Source organism: Tachypleus tridentatus, chromosome 2 (assembly GCF_004210375.1).
Source record: "Tachypleus tridentatus isolate NWPU-2018 chromosome 2, ASM421037v1, whole genome shotgun sequence".
NCBI classification, from domain to species: domain Eukaryota; kingdom Metazoa; phylum Arthropoda; class Merostomata; order Xiphosura; family Limulidae; genus Tachypleus; species Tachypleus tridentatus.
The window spans coordinates 104,262,514-104,279,909 of NC_134826.1; the positions used below are offsets into that span (position 1 = coordinate 104,262,514).

General features: G+C 31.5%; 1 protein-coding gene across 1 annotated transcript in view; it reads left to right on the forward strand.

Moving 5' to 3' along the window:
- The window catches only part of LOC143244743 (calcium-transporting ATPase sarcoplasmic/endoplasmic reticulum type-like), a 77,578-nt gene that overhangs the window by 11,913 nt on the left and 48,269 nt on the right, over window positions 1–17,396 (forward strand). Inside the window, exons 3-5 of the mRNA XM_076489959.1 lie at window positions 6,121–6,138; window positions 8,240–8,322; window positions 14,243–14,347. Coding sequence (XP_076346074.1) covers window positions 6,121–6,138; window positions 8,240–8,322; window positions 14,243–14,347 — 206 coding nt within the window. The remainder of the gene's footprint in view (window positions 1–6,120; window positions 6,139–8,239; window positions 8,323–14,242; window positions 14,348–17,396) is intronic.

The following is a 17,396-nucleotide window of genomic DNA, read 5'->3' on the forward strand; positions in this document are numbered from 1 at the left end:
ACACTTTATTTAAGTTAGTGTGACTGAACTCACTTTCAGTGCTGAATGTTTATAATGAATTGTGTATCTATCTTTCTTCATTCATTTTTTTTTTTTTTTAAAGTGATATATATAGAATATCTAATCTGTACAAGTTTTGGATGAATTTCCTTTTCAAGAAAAATTAAAGTCAACAAAAATGAAGAAATTTGAAAGTATGTTACTTGTATTTTCAACTATTAAACAAACCAATACTAATTTTTTTTAACTTATTAACATAACATATACATAAAAAAAATGCCAATAGGTCTTTAAAGGCTATTTGGCTATCCTTGCACATTAACTTTAGAGAACAGAAAAAAGTAAGTCCTCTCTTTATTTTCCACGAAAGCATTGGTTTTTTTCCTTTTAAAATCACATTGGTGATAGAAACTTATTCCATCAATCAGTCATCCTGTTAGAAAATTAAATCTCTTTTATCAGGAGCTTAACCTGTTTGTTTTTTTCAAACCTTAAAGTGGTGTCTTCTTGTCCTGTAATCTTGAGAATACTGTGCAAAGAATAATAAAGTTTAATAAAGTAGAAAGCTATACAACCTATATAATATCAATATTATTAATTTTGTCTTGCAGCAAAACCAGTCTCCCCCCCCCCTTTTTTTTTGCTGCTGCATTTGTTCAGCAAGATCATGGAAAAGAATAAGTTATGCTCATACTTGTTATCTCTGACAAAAACAAAATTATTTGATCTGTTAATTATACGTAATATGGTGACTTATGTACTGAAATTTGAACTTAAAGTTCATGAATAAATTGACTAAATTCTTCTTGTTAGGTACTGATGTCCTCTAAGGTGCTTCAACTAGCATCTGTCCTTTAAGATATTCTCTTATCAGTTTCTAGTTCCTGTTATAGACATCCTGGGCACAAAGAAGTACTTGTTAATCACAATACTGATCTTGTAGGCTGTTATATTTCTGTCAGGATTTGGACTAGCTGCTGCGATGATTCTTACACCACTATATATGATTGTGAACTGAAGGAAAGTAAATGGGTTCAAATTTTGAGTCAGACACATGTCAGGTTTACTTACATGAATATGTGCACAGCAGATGTTACTGAAACAGTGCATGGTTTAGACTGAAATACTTATCATTGTGTACAGTTTTAAATTAACAAAAATTAAGTACATATATTTCACATACATATGTGTTTCACAAAAAATTATCCACAAAATTAAGGTCATAATCCTTACAGGGAAACTGATCTATTACTAACTATTAAAACAAAACTTACAATAATGAGCTTCATTTCAGCAGTTGTTCTGCTTGACCCTTAAGTAGAACCAATACAGTTAAGTTTGTTAAAAATTCTGAGTAATTATTTAAACAAAAATAATTTAGATGAATTAGCTTGATGCTGCAGTTTTATTGTATCATCATATTGCAAAATTTTTTATGTGAATATTAAATAATTCTAACTTGATTCAGAAATTAATAAAACCTAAACATTGAAGCTTTGTTTTGCATCATACAAAGAATATACAAATTAACATAAAAGTTGTACAGGTTTTATCAAATGGCTTTGTCTTAAAAATACCAAAATTAGCAAAAGCTAAAGAACAGGCTTTAAAGATGAACCTTTTACATCATTATCAGTGTTTCTAATATGTAGATACTTAAATATATAATATAAAGCCCAAAATTATTCTGTTGTAGAAATGAATAATATCTATTTTTTCCTGTGAGTTACTAACAGACAAAACTTATTTTATTCAAATTATTGAAAAAAATTTGTTTCTTTATGATAACTTTTAAGAACTTTTTTATGTAAATATTGCAATAGTAGTGTTTATAGTTTTGCTTTATAATTATGTTGTTTTGAAATCATTAAATCAGATTATAAAACTACCCCAATTGGTCTTTTACCTCATCCTTTTGAATGGCATTGTAATGATCCTTGATAAGATTTATAGCCCATAAAGTTTATCTTTTTATTTCATAATATAAGAAAAATCCTTGATTGGTCATTTAACTTACAATATCACTTAAACATAATGCTATAAAACATCCTTGATTAGGCTTAGCCTGTAAAGCTTAGCCTTTTATATCATGCTGTAAAAATTATCTTTGATCAGTTGCTTGGTTCATGAAGTTAATTTGTTATATTGTAAGAACAATCTTTGATCAATCATTTAGTTTGTGTAGAGTACATTCAATTATGCAATGTACCCATCTGTCAGAAGAAAGACACATTTATAATCAAGTAAAAACCTTAAAACAGTTTAAATACCATCTCACTAAGCATATGTAGAGGAGATAAAAAAGATAATGGCATGTGATAAAGAAAACAATTACTTTTATAATAGGAACAAGTAACAAATGAGTTTTGATAGACTGATTATAAAAAAAGAACTATGGAAAGTGCCAATTATAAACACTTAAGCACAGTACAGAGTTGTTCTTGTACATTTATCATTTTACTTAGGTGTATTGTTAAAAAGCTAATACATAAATGGGGTAATAATCAGTGAATCATTAAACAAGTTTCATGTGGCTGGTAATAAGATGAGTTAATATTATGGGAATGCATGCATGTAATATGTGATAATAATTTGCATAATACTACTGAATTATGAAACTTTAATTTGGGTTCTGAACATTAAGAGTACTTTTGGGTTAACACTATGTGATGTAGGTTCATTATTTACATTTGTTCTTCTTATTTTTAATATCAATGAGAATAATATCCTGTAAAAACTCATGTTTCCTTAGCAAAATGGTTTTTGCTATCTAATGATTAAATTGTAAACTATTTTCTGTTAAACAGCTTGTTTAACCTATTGTGTACTGAGAGCAAGTCAAACACTAATTTTGACTTGGTTTTGGTATCCACACTCAGCTTCACTAAAGATCACTCATACATGATTTAAACAGAATGTTAATAAAACTTGGAGTCTTCTATTATACCTAACAGTTGAATATATATTTGTGAATCATGAAATAGAATGCACTTTTATTGATATGCATTTTGTCTGTTTTTTATTTCTTATTATATCAAGAGGGGTAAATTGAATTGGTTCTTAGGCAGACAGATAAAATGCAAGTCCTTATTTGTATAGTTTATGGATTTCAAAGATCAAACAGTAGGTTTTCACTTAATACAACAGATTATTTTTCCATACTTTGTGTGCATTTTAATATTTTATGGTTTATCATTATTTTTCTAACTATGAAAATCAATCAGAGAAAATTGAACATAATTATCCTTCAAGTTCACAGTACCAATCAACTTCCCATAATTTAAAAATTTCAAACTTTGTAAAAATAAATTAAAGAATTTTAAAGATATAACCAAGAAGTCCAGTCTAGCCACTGATATACAACAGTTCTTCAATAAATCTATCTCAAAATAACCAGTTAAAAGGAAACATGCAGGTTTTCAATATACACCAGTTATTAAGGGAACTACCCAAAAGAAAAATCAACTGATAGAGAAGTTACAAAAGCTCACACCATAAACACATATACACCAGTTATTCCCAAAATATTCAACCAAAACAGAAGCTACAAAAGTCCAGACTGTATATATATATATATATGTGTGTGTGAGTATTAGTTTGTTATAACCCGAAACAGGCCAAAACAAAAATAAAAAAAATGCTGCACTAATTGAAAGGATCCCAGGTTACAAACTATAATGTGGGATATAAAATGTACCCTAGGTTTTGGAGGTGACTGAAGAAATTGGACCTATATTGTAGTGGGGATACACCATCTATCAGTCTTAACCTCCATTTGCTAGTCTCATATAAATAAAAAATAAAGGAATAGCAAAGGAATTAATAGATATAGAAATTGGGAGAGCAAGATGTGAGTGCTCAAGCCCAGAACATCCCATATCTATATCACCCTTCACTGCCTGCAGACAGTTGTGGGAAGGTGATTGCTCTCCAAAGTAAAGGAGAAGAAAAATATTAATTGAAAAATAATAATAAGAAAAATAAGGTACTACCATTTGGGGGAAAATAAATTAAATAAACATACATCTTGGAATCAGCATTCCAACCCCCATTATGGTAGAAAGGCACTAATTGGTAATCCAGTGAACAAATTATACTAGCATGAAAGGTCCCATCCAGTTTTCTAAATTAACTAGTATAACTCCCAACCACCACCCATGCTTGAACATACTGTTAAGCCTAATGACGAGTATGAGCATCAAACTGCTTCAAAATATAATAATAAGTACTTAATGTTTGCCTAGTATACATATGCAAACTTTTAAAATCAGTCTGATGGGAGATCCATTCAACAGTTTAACCTAATAGCTCAGAAATGTAGGAGTTAGATTGAAATCATCATAGTGGTTAGTCTTTTAAGTATTTTCATATTGTTTTTATTCTATGTAAAATCAACTAGTCTCAAGAGTCTTTAGTTTTTAGTTACAATAGGAAAGGGTATTTGGATACTCTTTATATTTTATCAAAAAAATCCTGAAGGACTGTAGCATTAACATTTCTTCCTTTTCTTTATTAATTATTGATGTTTGGATGAGAAATAGTAATTTATCATTAAAATAGTTTCCAAAAATATACTATTCAAAAAAAGAAACGCAAAAGGCAAAATTTGAGACATTGTTAACAAGTTTATTCCGGGTAGTTCTGTATGACATATGTGAAACTTTGCACATTCACTACTGAACATTTAAAGTCTGCAAAGGCGAAGTCCACGCTCACTAGTTGAAGTTTAACGTCACTCAACGTCAATAACGAGTATGCCCCCCGCGAGCATCAATAACTGCTTGGCATTTCCTGCCCATGGAAGCGATGAGATGACGAATCACATTCTGTGGAATGGCTGTCCACTCAGCCTGCAAAGCTGCTGCAAGCTGAGGTAGAGTCTGCGGTTGAGGTTGTTGCCGTCGCAGACGTCGGTCCAACTCGTCCCAAAGATGTTCGATGGGGTTTAAATCTGGTGATCTGGAGGGCCAGGGAAGAACGTTGATGTTGTGGTCTCTCAAGAAGACAGTGGTGAGTCAGGCTGTGTGAGGACGGGCGTTGTCATGTTGAAAAACGTCGTTGACGTTCACCATGATGGGTTGCACATGGGGCCTAAGAATCTCGTCGACGGTTGCGTACGGTCTGATCGGAAATCCTATGCAGCCCTGGTATGGTTGAGGCAGTAGACATCGCAGTGGTGGTCCTATTCCGAAGGTGATGTAACCGAATGTAGCGATCTTGTGCGGGCGTGGTCACACAAGGTCTGCCAGATCGTGGACGGTCACGAGTTGATCCATGTTGTTGGTGACGATTCCATAGCCTTGTGATGGTGCTTGGGTGGACATTCACAGCTCTGGCAACATCCGATCGAGATTCGCCTGCTTCCAATCGACCAATGGCGTTGTTGCGTTGTGCTTCAGTCAGTCTTGGCGTAACTGTATTGCGTGTCGGTGGCTTAACACTGAGCTATGGAAACCGAGAACCCGTCACTTTTATAGGGATTTTGCACATGTTGCACTTGCAGAACATGCAGATCTCTCAAACAAATTTATTGGACACGAATGCGTTTTGGCGAAAAATCCGATGTTTTCCTCCGTTTTCAAAGTGCACAACTTTTATTGTCCTTTTGGTCTGACAGTCAGTGCCTTAACACGTGTAACATCACATACTCTGAGCTTGTAACATTATTACATACATTTCTCTTTAAAATAACAAAAATATCCCTTTTGTGTTTCTTTTTTTTGAAGAGTATATTTGTACAATAGCATATATATCTGATATCACCAGTTATGTCACTTCCTTCATTGCCCAACATTCATTAGCAATTTAAAGAAATAACTCATCTTTTAATATGAAATTAGATTAGAACATCAATAGATTGAATGTTAATACGATACTCATATGAGTCAAATGGTTGAATGGATACATTGTTATGTGTAAGCATATGCTTTCTCTGTGTGTTTACATTTCTTTTATATGTACATAGACAGTATAATAAAATCCTGTTGATTTTAGGTGTTGTGTGTGTGCAGAGATATCCTGTTTTTTTTTAGTATAAATGCATGCATAATGTAGTGTTCTGTTTGTTTTTCTTAACTGGTATAGATTTGTTTTAATTCTATATTATATTTCTAATTCCAGAATTACCTGCAGAAGAAGGTAGGAGTCACATTTTCTGGCTTTAGATGTATAGTAAATAATTACTTGTTTATTTTGTTTTAATTTAAATTAATATTTGAGTATTAACATGTGAAGAGCTTACAATAACGGTGTTTTAAAATCTGTAATATTTTTATTGTATATATATTAACATTATCGAATTAGGCAATAAATATTTTACTGTTGCATATGGAGCATGTAACCATCTACATTAATTATCATGTTTTAATTTATTTAAAAAGAATCATTTTTGGATACCTTTACTGGATTAGTACTGTGAATTTTGTAATAAAAATATACATGTAGTATCTATCAAAAAGTATACTAAAATTAAATCTATATTTGAAATTTAAAATAGTAGAAACAAAAATGCAGACTTTTGTTTTGTAAACCTACAAATTAACCAGAGAAAGAATTTTAATGCATGATGAATTTATACAAATTTTTATTTTTTAAAAAGAAAACTTTTTACAGATTATTTCATTTGCATAACTGTTTTACAGTTTCTTTGACAAATATATGTTGATGGATTTTTTGTCTTCCAGAATAATGTTCAAATTTTTTTCTATTTGAAATAAGAAAAACATATTATCTCTATATAGAATTTGAATCATATGTTATTATTTTCCAAACAATTATTGATTGCAACATTATCTGTTATACAATACTTTTTATCATGTCAGTACTAGTGAAGGAAACTTAAACAAATTTTGATTAGATAGTAAACTTAGGTTTATTTCACATTTGATTAAGTAATATTAAAATCTTTTTTAAAGTGTTGAAAAACAAGTTTTCATATTTAATTACTGTTGTGAACTGTAAAGAAATAAAAAAACATTAATTTTTCAATAGTATACAATAGTTTTACATACTTGGAAAAGGAAGCACATTATGGTAATGTAATAAGCAGGCAAACAATGACTTATAAGCATGATGATAAAGTGATTTATTTATGGTGGAACATACTACATGTTTCAACAGACAAATTTTCTGTCAAAAGCTGTAGTTAGTATGTTCTGCAATGAATAAATCATTTCATTATTCTTATAAATCGTTTTTGCTCAATTATTACTATTAATTAATAATGATGTATTAAATCTAAGGTCAACAGCAATTTTATTATTTGCATACTTAAGAGAATATTTCCACATAGGTGTGTTAAAAAAAGATGTTCCTTCATTATACAGGGAATGCTGAAAAAGTGTAGGGATTTTATATAGTTATATATTCTAAAGTATTAATGAAAAACATTGTATGTTTTATTTCAAATGAAGATTAAGAGTTCAGATTTTAATGATGAACAGATGGACAGTCCAACAACGTTCTCCTATTATTGAGTTTTATTTCAAAAATGTATGCTCCATCATTGCTGCTCAAAGGGCATACCATTAAGAAGTTGATGTTGATGTTGCTATTTCTGAACATGCCACCAATGGGAAGTTTGATTTCAATAAGATGAAGCAACAGCATGAGAAACAATGGCAGTGTTGTATGAACTATTCCCAAACAGGATAATTTGTTGGCAGCAGACTTCCTTTTGTGGAGTCACTTAAAGGGCCAAGTGTATATTAACAAACCATGGACACTACAGGATTTGAAAGATAACATAAAAATAGAAATTAATGATCTTACTTGTTATTCTTTGACCTGTGCAATAGAAGGTGTCACTCTTACAGTATGCATGCCAGTATATAGCAGTTCATGGTGTGCACCTACTAAACATTATTTTTCATATTTAATGGTTATGTGAAATCTTGTTGAGCTATAGTTTCATAAATAACACACAAATTATACCAACATATGTTGTTGTTATTATAGCACTTTTAAATTCCTACACTTCTTTTGGAAGACACTCTGTTCAATGGATTTACATAATTATAAGAAAAATTATCCCATTGAGCTTTTCCTCTTTTTAAATTAATATTTAATTATGTGTGAAAAAATTATTTATCTTCTGCTATTTTGTATAATTTAGTTTAAGATTATCCTTTTCTAGTTTTGTGCTACTTTTACATAATAAGAATTGGGTGTAAATTGTTACTTATTTCATAATTTAAGACATTTCAAGATAAATTTACAGCCTAATGATTTTTTTTTACAGGTAAACCATTATGGCAGCTTATTTTGGAACAGTTTGATGATCTTTTAGTAAAGATTTTACTTCTTGCTGCAGTGATATCTTTTGTAAGTGTCTTCTATTTTAATTTTGATGTTAGTTTAACCACCATCACCACTGTTGAAAATAAGCTGTGATTCTGTTACTGAGCTTTATGAAGTGCATCTATTTTGTATGTACAGCTGAATATATTTAGTTTATTCTAGATATATTATAACTGACTAATATAAGCATGTAAATTTATCAAAAACTAAAGCTGAATACAATAAATGAAAAAAATTAGCAAGTTTCACACAATTTATTGAAACTTGCTTGTCTTATAATATATGACAAGCACTGAAAAATCATGTTTACTAAAAAGTTATAATAATGAAAATAAGGAAACTATGAAATTATTTAAAATTACTGTTTTTAGCAAGGTAACTGCTTCCATAATTTGTTGTTGTTGTTGTGTTTTTTTACAGTACTTATCTGTGTCACTAATGCTATGTCATGCCAGAGTCTTGTACATATATTTCCAACATATTTGTTTCACACCTTAATTTAAAGTTTTCCTATCTACTTGAACAGAACCCTACATAAGTGTGTTAAATTTGTTTGAGAACTTGTTTTGTTTTTTTTTGTTTTTTTAAACTGTCAGACTGGTGTACATTAAACATTTATTAATCTTGATGAATGTGTTTCACAAACATGTTGTACTACTAGTAAAGTGTGTATATGAGTTTTGACATCATACAACAGGAAAAGAATGTTTGGGTGGATGACTGAAAGCTGGGAGATTACAGTGAAAGTCATGGGCATCGTTAACAGTACATGCATACTTGTGAGCTTTACAAGCAATGCAAAGAATAGTTGATTTCAGTAGTTTCATCTTCAGTGCAGGGTCCCGATAGTCTTCAGTTCATTGACATCAGGAGCATGCACAGGAATTAAATATTATTAGTGATACAGTAGTTGGCATCATCACTCTAAGAAAAGGATCTTAACATTTTATTAGTGCTATGCAAGAGTTGGAATCAGCTGTTCAAAACATAGATCTCAATTTTTTTAGTGCTATGCAGCAGTTGGCATCAAGAATCTGAGACAGGGATCTCAGTTTTATTTGTGATATGCAATGGTCAGCACTAGCCACATTTTAGCTTATTTTCCTATTGAGTGTGTTAGAATATCACTGGATTTGTACATTAACCCAGTGAAAAACAAAATTCATGTTCATGAAGGAATGAATATAGTCAAAGAAATAACTTATGTTCTTTCTGTTGTTACTATTTAAAGATGTAAATACACTTCATTGACAAGCTAAAATGTTTTCATTCTTTTCTATTGTACATTCACCTGATCATAAGTGTTTAAATTATATCATGCTTCAGTTTTACTGAAATAATTTCTTTTTACTTTTTATATTAGTTTATAGAAAATAATTTTTTCATCTTCTGTTTCATTATTCTTGTTATTATCATAGTCAAAATGAGATGGAAAGGGATGAAACTGAGAAAGACTGTTTGAGTGCAAGTTTATCTTGAAACTACAGGTGAAGGTCTAACCAGAATAACTAAAGTAGTTACTACAATGTATGTGTACGACATATAGCTCCATATTCTTACTGAACCACTGAACTCCTTTTGATGAACGTTATCTCGATATATCAATGTGATCTCCTTTTTCAAATTATAAAAATATAAATTTTCAGAAATTTGCTCTATTTTCAGCTCTGAGTCATTACATTTACAGTATGATATGAAATATTTATCTTGCTACTAAAAATTAATGTGCACAAAATTCATGTACAGACAGAATTTGGTTTCATGGAGGGGATCAGTGTTTGTGATTAGAAGAGGAGTAATATTCAAGTTTTCCTTGTTTCTTGTTATATCAGTTTAAAAGCAGTTTGCTGTAGTGATAAAATTTTTTTTCATCAAATAATTACATTTTATTGTAATATAAATATTAAAGATAACTTAACTACCAGTTATTTTATAACATTATGCTAATTAAAAATTTTAAAAAGTTACATAATTTTCCATTATTTTGATCTGAATAATTAAAGTTTAATGAATTGCTTGTTAATAAAAGGCTAAACTTCACATTAGTGATAAATCAAGAATAAAATTTAAAACAAAATTAAAAAACAGGTGTGTTGATGAGTGAAAACAGTAAGAAAAAACAATAGCATACTTAGAACAAATAAATATATGTTAACTAAAATATTTTTTGATGTTTTTATAGTATTATTTCATTTTTTTATTCATTTAACATGCATTTGTGGTCAACTTTATGTTTTTAATTTAATTTAGTTATTTAATGGGCTAGACACAAACCAGTGGTTTATATTTGAAACTATGAACTTGAGGATCCTTGGTTTATGTCCTATTACCACAAAGACTGTGCTTCTTACTTTGAGGCTGTGGACACGTTTTAAAACAAATGATCAAATATCACTATTCAGTCAGAGTTGGTAGTGGATGCTGTTTTACTACCTGCCTACTTGCTAGTCTATCATTTCAAAATTAGGGATGTGTAGCACAGATAGACTGTTTAGCGTATAGCAAATATACAAACAATGCTTCCATCTACTTGTCAATCTATTATCAGCAGTTTGTATTATTAGAGATGTCTCACAGTGTCTCTTCTTACAAGAATCTTGTGTTGTGAAGTGTGTTTTTCTCTGTCTTATTAACAGCAGTATGTATTTTTAGAAGTGTATTTTTACAGTGTCCAACATTACCAGCTGTCTGTGGTAGAGGAGAAACAAAACATTAAAATAATAAGATAGAATGAAGAAGCAAATCATTCATTGTATCTTGCTTCAGGTTATATATAACCCATATATAAATATGTATATTTCTTTGTACTATAAAATTAGTTATTCTTTAGTAGGCTTAAAAGTTTATTGACGCTTGTACGTGTACCTTATTTTAGAATAAAGTACGGGCGTTCTATTAGATATCAAAAATATGAATAATCTTGCCTGTCTTGTCATTTCTGTGTTTTGTAAGTCTTCCTATTTAAGAAGTGCCTTGAAAATTGATATCTGTCACTGAAGTAGTTTTAATCTTATTAATATAGTTGTTTACTTCGCAACTAAAGTACACCTGCTTGAGTTTGTTAATTTTATGAACTTTTGTGTTAGAGTCCTAACCAAAGATGCCATAATGTTCAGCATGCTAATTACAGTAATTAATTAATTGATATTTTTTAAAAATTTAGAATAAGCTTTAAATTTCACTGTTTGTTTATTTATTTATTTACAGTTTAGAATTTGTTTACTTTTAAGGTATCATTGCTAGACAGCGTTTGTAATACGGGAATTCGATTCCATCTAGTAACTAAATCAAACAGGAAAAACAATAATACGTTTAAACCTCGTCGTTTTATTGTCCTCTAGCCACGAAATCCAACAGGAAAATGCCCCCTCCCCTCCTAATGGCATAACGGTAAGTCTGTGGACTTATAACGCTAAAAACCGGATTTCGATACCCATAGTGGGCATAGCAGAGATAACCTATTATGTAACTTTATGCTTAATTGTAAACAAATAAAACAACACAAGAAAAAACGTTTTATACCTTAATATCATCATTCTCTTGCAAACATTTCTGTATAAATAACAATGTGCGTTTTATTAACTTACGCGAAGAGAATAGTTCAGTGTTCGATGAAAGCTCATTGTGCAACTTTAATTAATACAAACAACAACAATGTATTTAATTATTAAATAGTAAAGAGGTCTGCGCATTGCCCAGGAAAACATATAAAACGGTGAAAAATTCGCCATTTGCCGAGTGACTACATTCTACATTGAAAAGTGTATTGTATTGTATATAATGTTTATTTTCTGCTTATTTGGTTTTACAACAATGAATTGTTCGTTTCTAGTCTTAACTCGTCGACTAAGCCTATTATTTGTGTGATTCGAGATTACAGTGTATTCGGCAGTAGTCAGTGAGAACCTACATGTAAGCCTAAGTGTGTAATTATTTACCAGGGTCCATATATATATACCTGAGCGACCCAGTCTTTTCAATTCAATCCTCTTTCAATGTCAAAAGCTATTTAGACTGAATAGGTAAATATCCCCTCCCCTCTTTTTGTGGAACTTGTTACAAAGTAAGTATAGAAAAGTCAAATTATGTGAAAGTATTTGTCTAAACAGATTAGCCTCCTTAGTGGTAAGTCTGTGTGTATTTTTAATTTCTTTGTGAATTATTTGAACAATCCGTGAAAAATGTAAATATAAGTAAATGGCATGATAAACATAAATAGCATGTTGTGCAGTTTTAGATTATTATCAGGCCTTAAGTATTTGAATGGGAAGATACGTATTATGTTTGGTGTACATAACTTTTTATATTTAAACATGTATGTATATATATATATATGTTTCAACCTCGTTATCAAGGTTTTAATTAATATGTCATTATGTTATATTGATTAGACTGGTACAACCTAAACTGCTCCGTTAAAAAAACATAAAACTACTTTGAGTCGTAGTTACTGGTGTACTTTTCTGTGTTGGTTTCCTTTCAAACTTCCGGCCTTCCCTTCCGTTAACCCCAAGTTGTTTTACAGCTGGAGTCCGAGGGAAGAGTGATTAAGACTTAATTGTATGTATATTAACACAGCTCAACATATAAATAAAACAGGAAAACATTCATATATAAAAAAGAATATTATAGAAAATATGGTAGTGATATACGTGCTTGATGTGTGGTTTATTATTACTGGCCCTATACAACTCCATATATAAATTTCGTATCTAAATCTATAAAATACTGACATAACATAAATTTTCGAAGAGACACATACACGAGTGTTTACTTGGATATTATTACAGGTTTGTAATACACGCGATGTTGTTCTAGTATTCTGAGACTTCAAGGTCAATGGTTTATTAAAATACGTCGTGTAATAGAGAAGTTTGCTATTTACTGAGAATTTCTGTTAAAAAACTGTTCTTTTTCTCACAGTACAATGGGCTATCTGTAGACGTATCTTCACGAATCTAATTTACGGACTTCACATTATTTGGGCCTGGCATGGCCAGGTGGTTAAGGCAGTTGGCTCGTAATCCGAGGGTCGCGGGTTCGAATCCCCGTCACACGAAATATGCTCGCCCTTTCAGCCACGGGAGCGTCATAATGTGACGGTCAATCCCACTAATCGTTGGTGAAAGAGTAGCCCAAGAGTTAGCGGTGGTTGGTGATGACAAGCTGCATTCCCTCTAGCCTTACACTGCTAAATTAGGGACGGTTAGCGCAGATAGCCCTCATGTAGCTTTGCGCGAAATTAAAAAAACAAACAAAAAACACATTATTTGTTTGAAAACATACAGACGGAATAATTTCCAGAAGTCGAATATTTTACATGCGAGCTTCATATTTCTTGTTTTGTCGTCTGCCATATTCACTATGTAATCTTTCTTTACGCAAACAAAGTTGAAACTTATCAAGAGATACAAGAAATATTTATTATAGTTGTCATCTCGTATTACTGATTGCAGGTGGAAATTACTTAACATGTATTAGTAACTACAAGTTACATTTCATTTGTGTATTATGCACTTGTATGTAAGCAGTAGATAGAAAATGATCAATGTTCCCTCTAAGTTTTTCAATCCATGTGTGGAATAAATTTTTTGCATACTCGTATTAAGGCAATCTGTGGATGTGCGTCACTAGATTTTTTTTAAGGGTGGGTATTTTTAAACCATTGACCCTATGGGATCAACAGACTATTCTGCAATACTACCAGTTGGTTATTTGGGCATTAGGCCTATCGACTGAGCAGGTCATTAAGGCTGTAAACTGTTGCGACCCTTAACATTTACTGAGGATGTGTACGGCTATGGTTAGAACTTGGTATCTTGTATATTGTTGTTGTTTTTTTAAAGTCACACGTTATAGTTTGAACTTAATGTATTGCATGTTGTATTTTTTTATAGAAGTTCAAGCTATGAATTGATATATTGTATGTTTTTGTTTAACACAGGCATTAGCTTTATTTGAAGAAAATGATGGCCAGATCACAGCCTTTGTTGAACCATTCGTCATTCTCCTTATTCTTATTGCCAACGCAGTCGTCGGTGTGTGGCAGGTATGTGAATCATGTATATTCTTGGTGACGAGAATCATATATATGTCCAGAAAATTAAAATATATATATAATGATACCTGATTTTACAAAGAAAGCAATAGATCGCATGAGCACGTATGATCAAGTGGTTAGGTCGCTCGACTCGTAATCTGTGGGTCGTAGTTTCGAATTTCATCACAGAATAAAATTTCCTTTCAGTAGTAGGGACATTATAAAAGACAGTCCATCCCACTTTTTGTTACTAAAGAGTAACTCAAGAGTTGACAGTGGGTGATGTTGATTAGTTGCCTCTGTCTCTTATAAATTAGGGCTGGCTAGCGCAGATAACTCTCGAGTAGTTTTGTGCAGGACTTAATAAACAAACAAATACATGAGCAAGCTGCACATTTTATTAAAACAAGTTATTTATGATGAGTTATTCGTAACTCAAAAAACATTGAATTCCCAAAAGCATTTTTTTCTTTGACGGGAATTCACTTTTGTGTAACGTACCATAATTTTTATGTGACTCTTTTCGTTTCTTGTGTGTTGTTTGTTCTTTAACAAAGAGTGGTCAAAGAAATAAATGTAACCGCTTGTCAAATTAGTTGATTTAGTTATTTATCTTTAGCTGTTTAAGCTTCTGTTGTATTAAGATAAAATATTGTCACACAAAAAGTTAAAAGGAAAAAGGCTTTGGAAATATTGTACATGGAATAATCTAAAAGACAGATAACGAAGAAGAAACATGTTTACAAATACACGTAAAAAATATTTATTCATATAACTAATACTCCTTGAGTCCTTACTTATACTGGTCATCTTCTTTGTTAGAGACTAAGTGCAGTTGGGTATTGAAGCAGATTATAAGCACATCTCCACATAACAACAATCAGAATCATAATGAATAAATAATAATTATAAAAATAAATCATTAGTGTTAAATTGATAAATAATATTGTGTTATTCATCCTTAACTTAATTCTGGTATCTGAATAACTCGTATAAAATGTATAATAATAAAACTTCACCAGTTCTAGTTATTTTGCACTGTCCAGTTATTATTCATAAAATTTGATAACATAAGTAGCGTTTCAACTAATACAGTATTTCGTATTCCAGATGACCTTATGAGTCCTAGTACTCGGAGAAAGGTCTTGACACTGGATATAGCATATATGGTGTGGTTGACGTATTGCTATACATTTTTTACTTTCACTTTTAAAATCTTAGGTATGACACATAGTCAAATTAGAACAAAACCCTAGTGTGGTATCCAACAATGTCAGAATACCTTCACCAATAAATATTCCTATTATGTTTATTGCTAGGAAATAAAAGTAAATTGATACTAGTTTGTAAATATTCCTTTATCACTCCAGGAGAGCATGACTGTGAAAGAAGGCTGGTCAACAGTAAGTCCTTAAGAACAATCTTTGTGGTATGTAATCTTTACCTAAGTAAGAGGATTAACGTTTACAAAGAAATCACTAATTACAAGCAGAACACTAAGAAATTTTGGAAAAATTCCAGATTGTACATGATTAAAGATTTGTCGTTTACTAACTATGAAAAGGTTTCTTTTTTATTATTATTCTGACGTCACACACTAACTAGTCATTAGCCCAAAGAAAATAAAGTTACCCTTTTCCTTTAAGTGGGGAAGTGTGGCTTCATGCTTTTAACTTGGAATCAGATGGTCGCATGCTCAAGGCTGGTTCGCATCGTGCTGTTGTGTACTTGAGGAAGACATGCCGTATAAATCTATCCAGCTCTAGCTGTTAGCTGGGGATTAAACTATGATGGACTAGCAACCCATTCAGAAGGAATATATCACCATTCTCGTCCGCTTGTGCCAATTAAGCTGGAGTTTAACACCTCATTCTCTGTGCCATCTTGGCATTTTACCTTCACCCTTGACTTACTATATTGTACATAAAGGGGTACTATTCTGGGAAGCTGATGCACTGACTGTCGATAATACTTGACCTAGTTATGGACTGGTATATCACTAAGCACAATAATGGTTCATAATAGGGATTATAAGGAATTACACAAAAACCTAACAGAACATTCAGCAAAAAGCATCATAAGCAGTGAAAATTCAGCTAAAATAACACTTTAAAATCTTTACTATTGACTAATAAGGCTGTACACATTTTAAAATGTATGAAAAATACACATTAGATTTACAAGGAAAATCTGCTCAAAACGGCCCTTTTGTAATTATTGTTGTTATCACTTTATTGTTCTCGTAAATGTGGTGTTTTTTTTATCTTGATTTGTTTGCCAATAATTAATGTATTTGCGTTGCGTAAATCTGAAACATTGTATTAATAATAGGTTGAGGGATACATATAAATGGCGTTTCAACCAGAGTTTAAGTTAGGTTTCTCATGGATTAATGCCTATTGATTACATTTTAAAGAACAAAAAAAAATGCACCTCCATACCTAAGAAAATATTTATTTTTATCTGTGATATGTACAATATTAGCTCATTTCTGATCAATATATCGGTAATCTGTTACGATTTTAGTACATATTATTACACTATTAGCACTGTTTATTATAATAATATATCTAGATTTTCTGTCGAGTTAAAAGTGAACCATGGTTTCAGTGGCACTAGATAAGAGATTGGCATGTACTATGCACGAGTTGGTTGTAAGGCATTTGTAAAGACCCCCTATGTACATGGGTAACGTCCGTTTTTTTAAATAGTACAGTCGTTCACAAGAAGATTATGAAACACTTGATTTACTTGAACACGTGGCTTCTATTTCCCGCGGTCTGTCATGGCCTAGCGCGTTAAGGCGTGTGCTTCGCAATCTGAGGGTCGCAGGTTCGCGCTCGAGTCGCGCCAAACATGTTCGCCCTCCCAACCGTGGGGGCGTTATAATGTTACGGTCAATCCCACTATTCGTTGGTGAAAGAGTAGCCCAAGAGTTGGCGGTGGGTGGTGATGACTAGCTGCCTTCCCTCTAGTCTTACCTTACTAAATTAGGGACGGCTAGCACAGATAGCCCTCGAGTAGCTTTGTGCGAAATTCCAAAACAAACAAACAAACA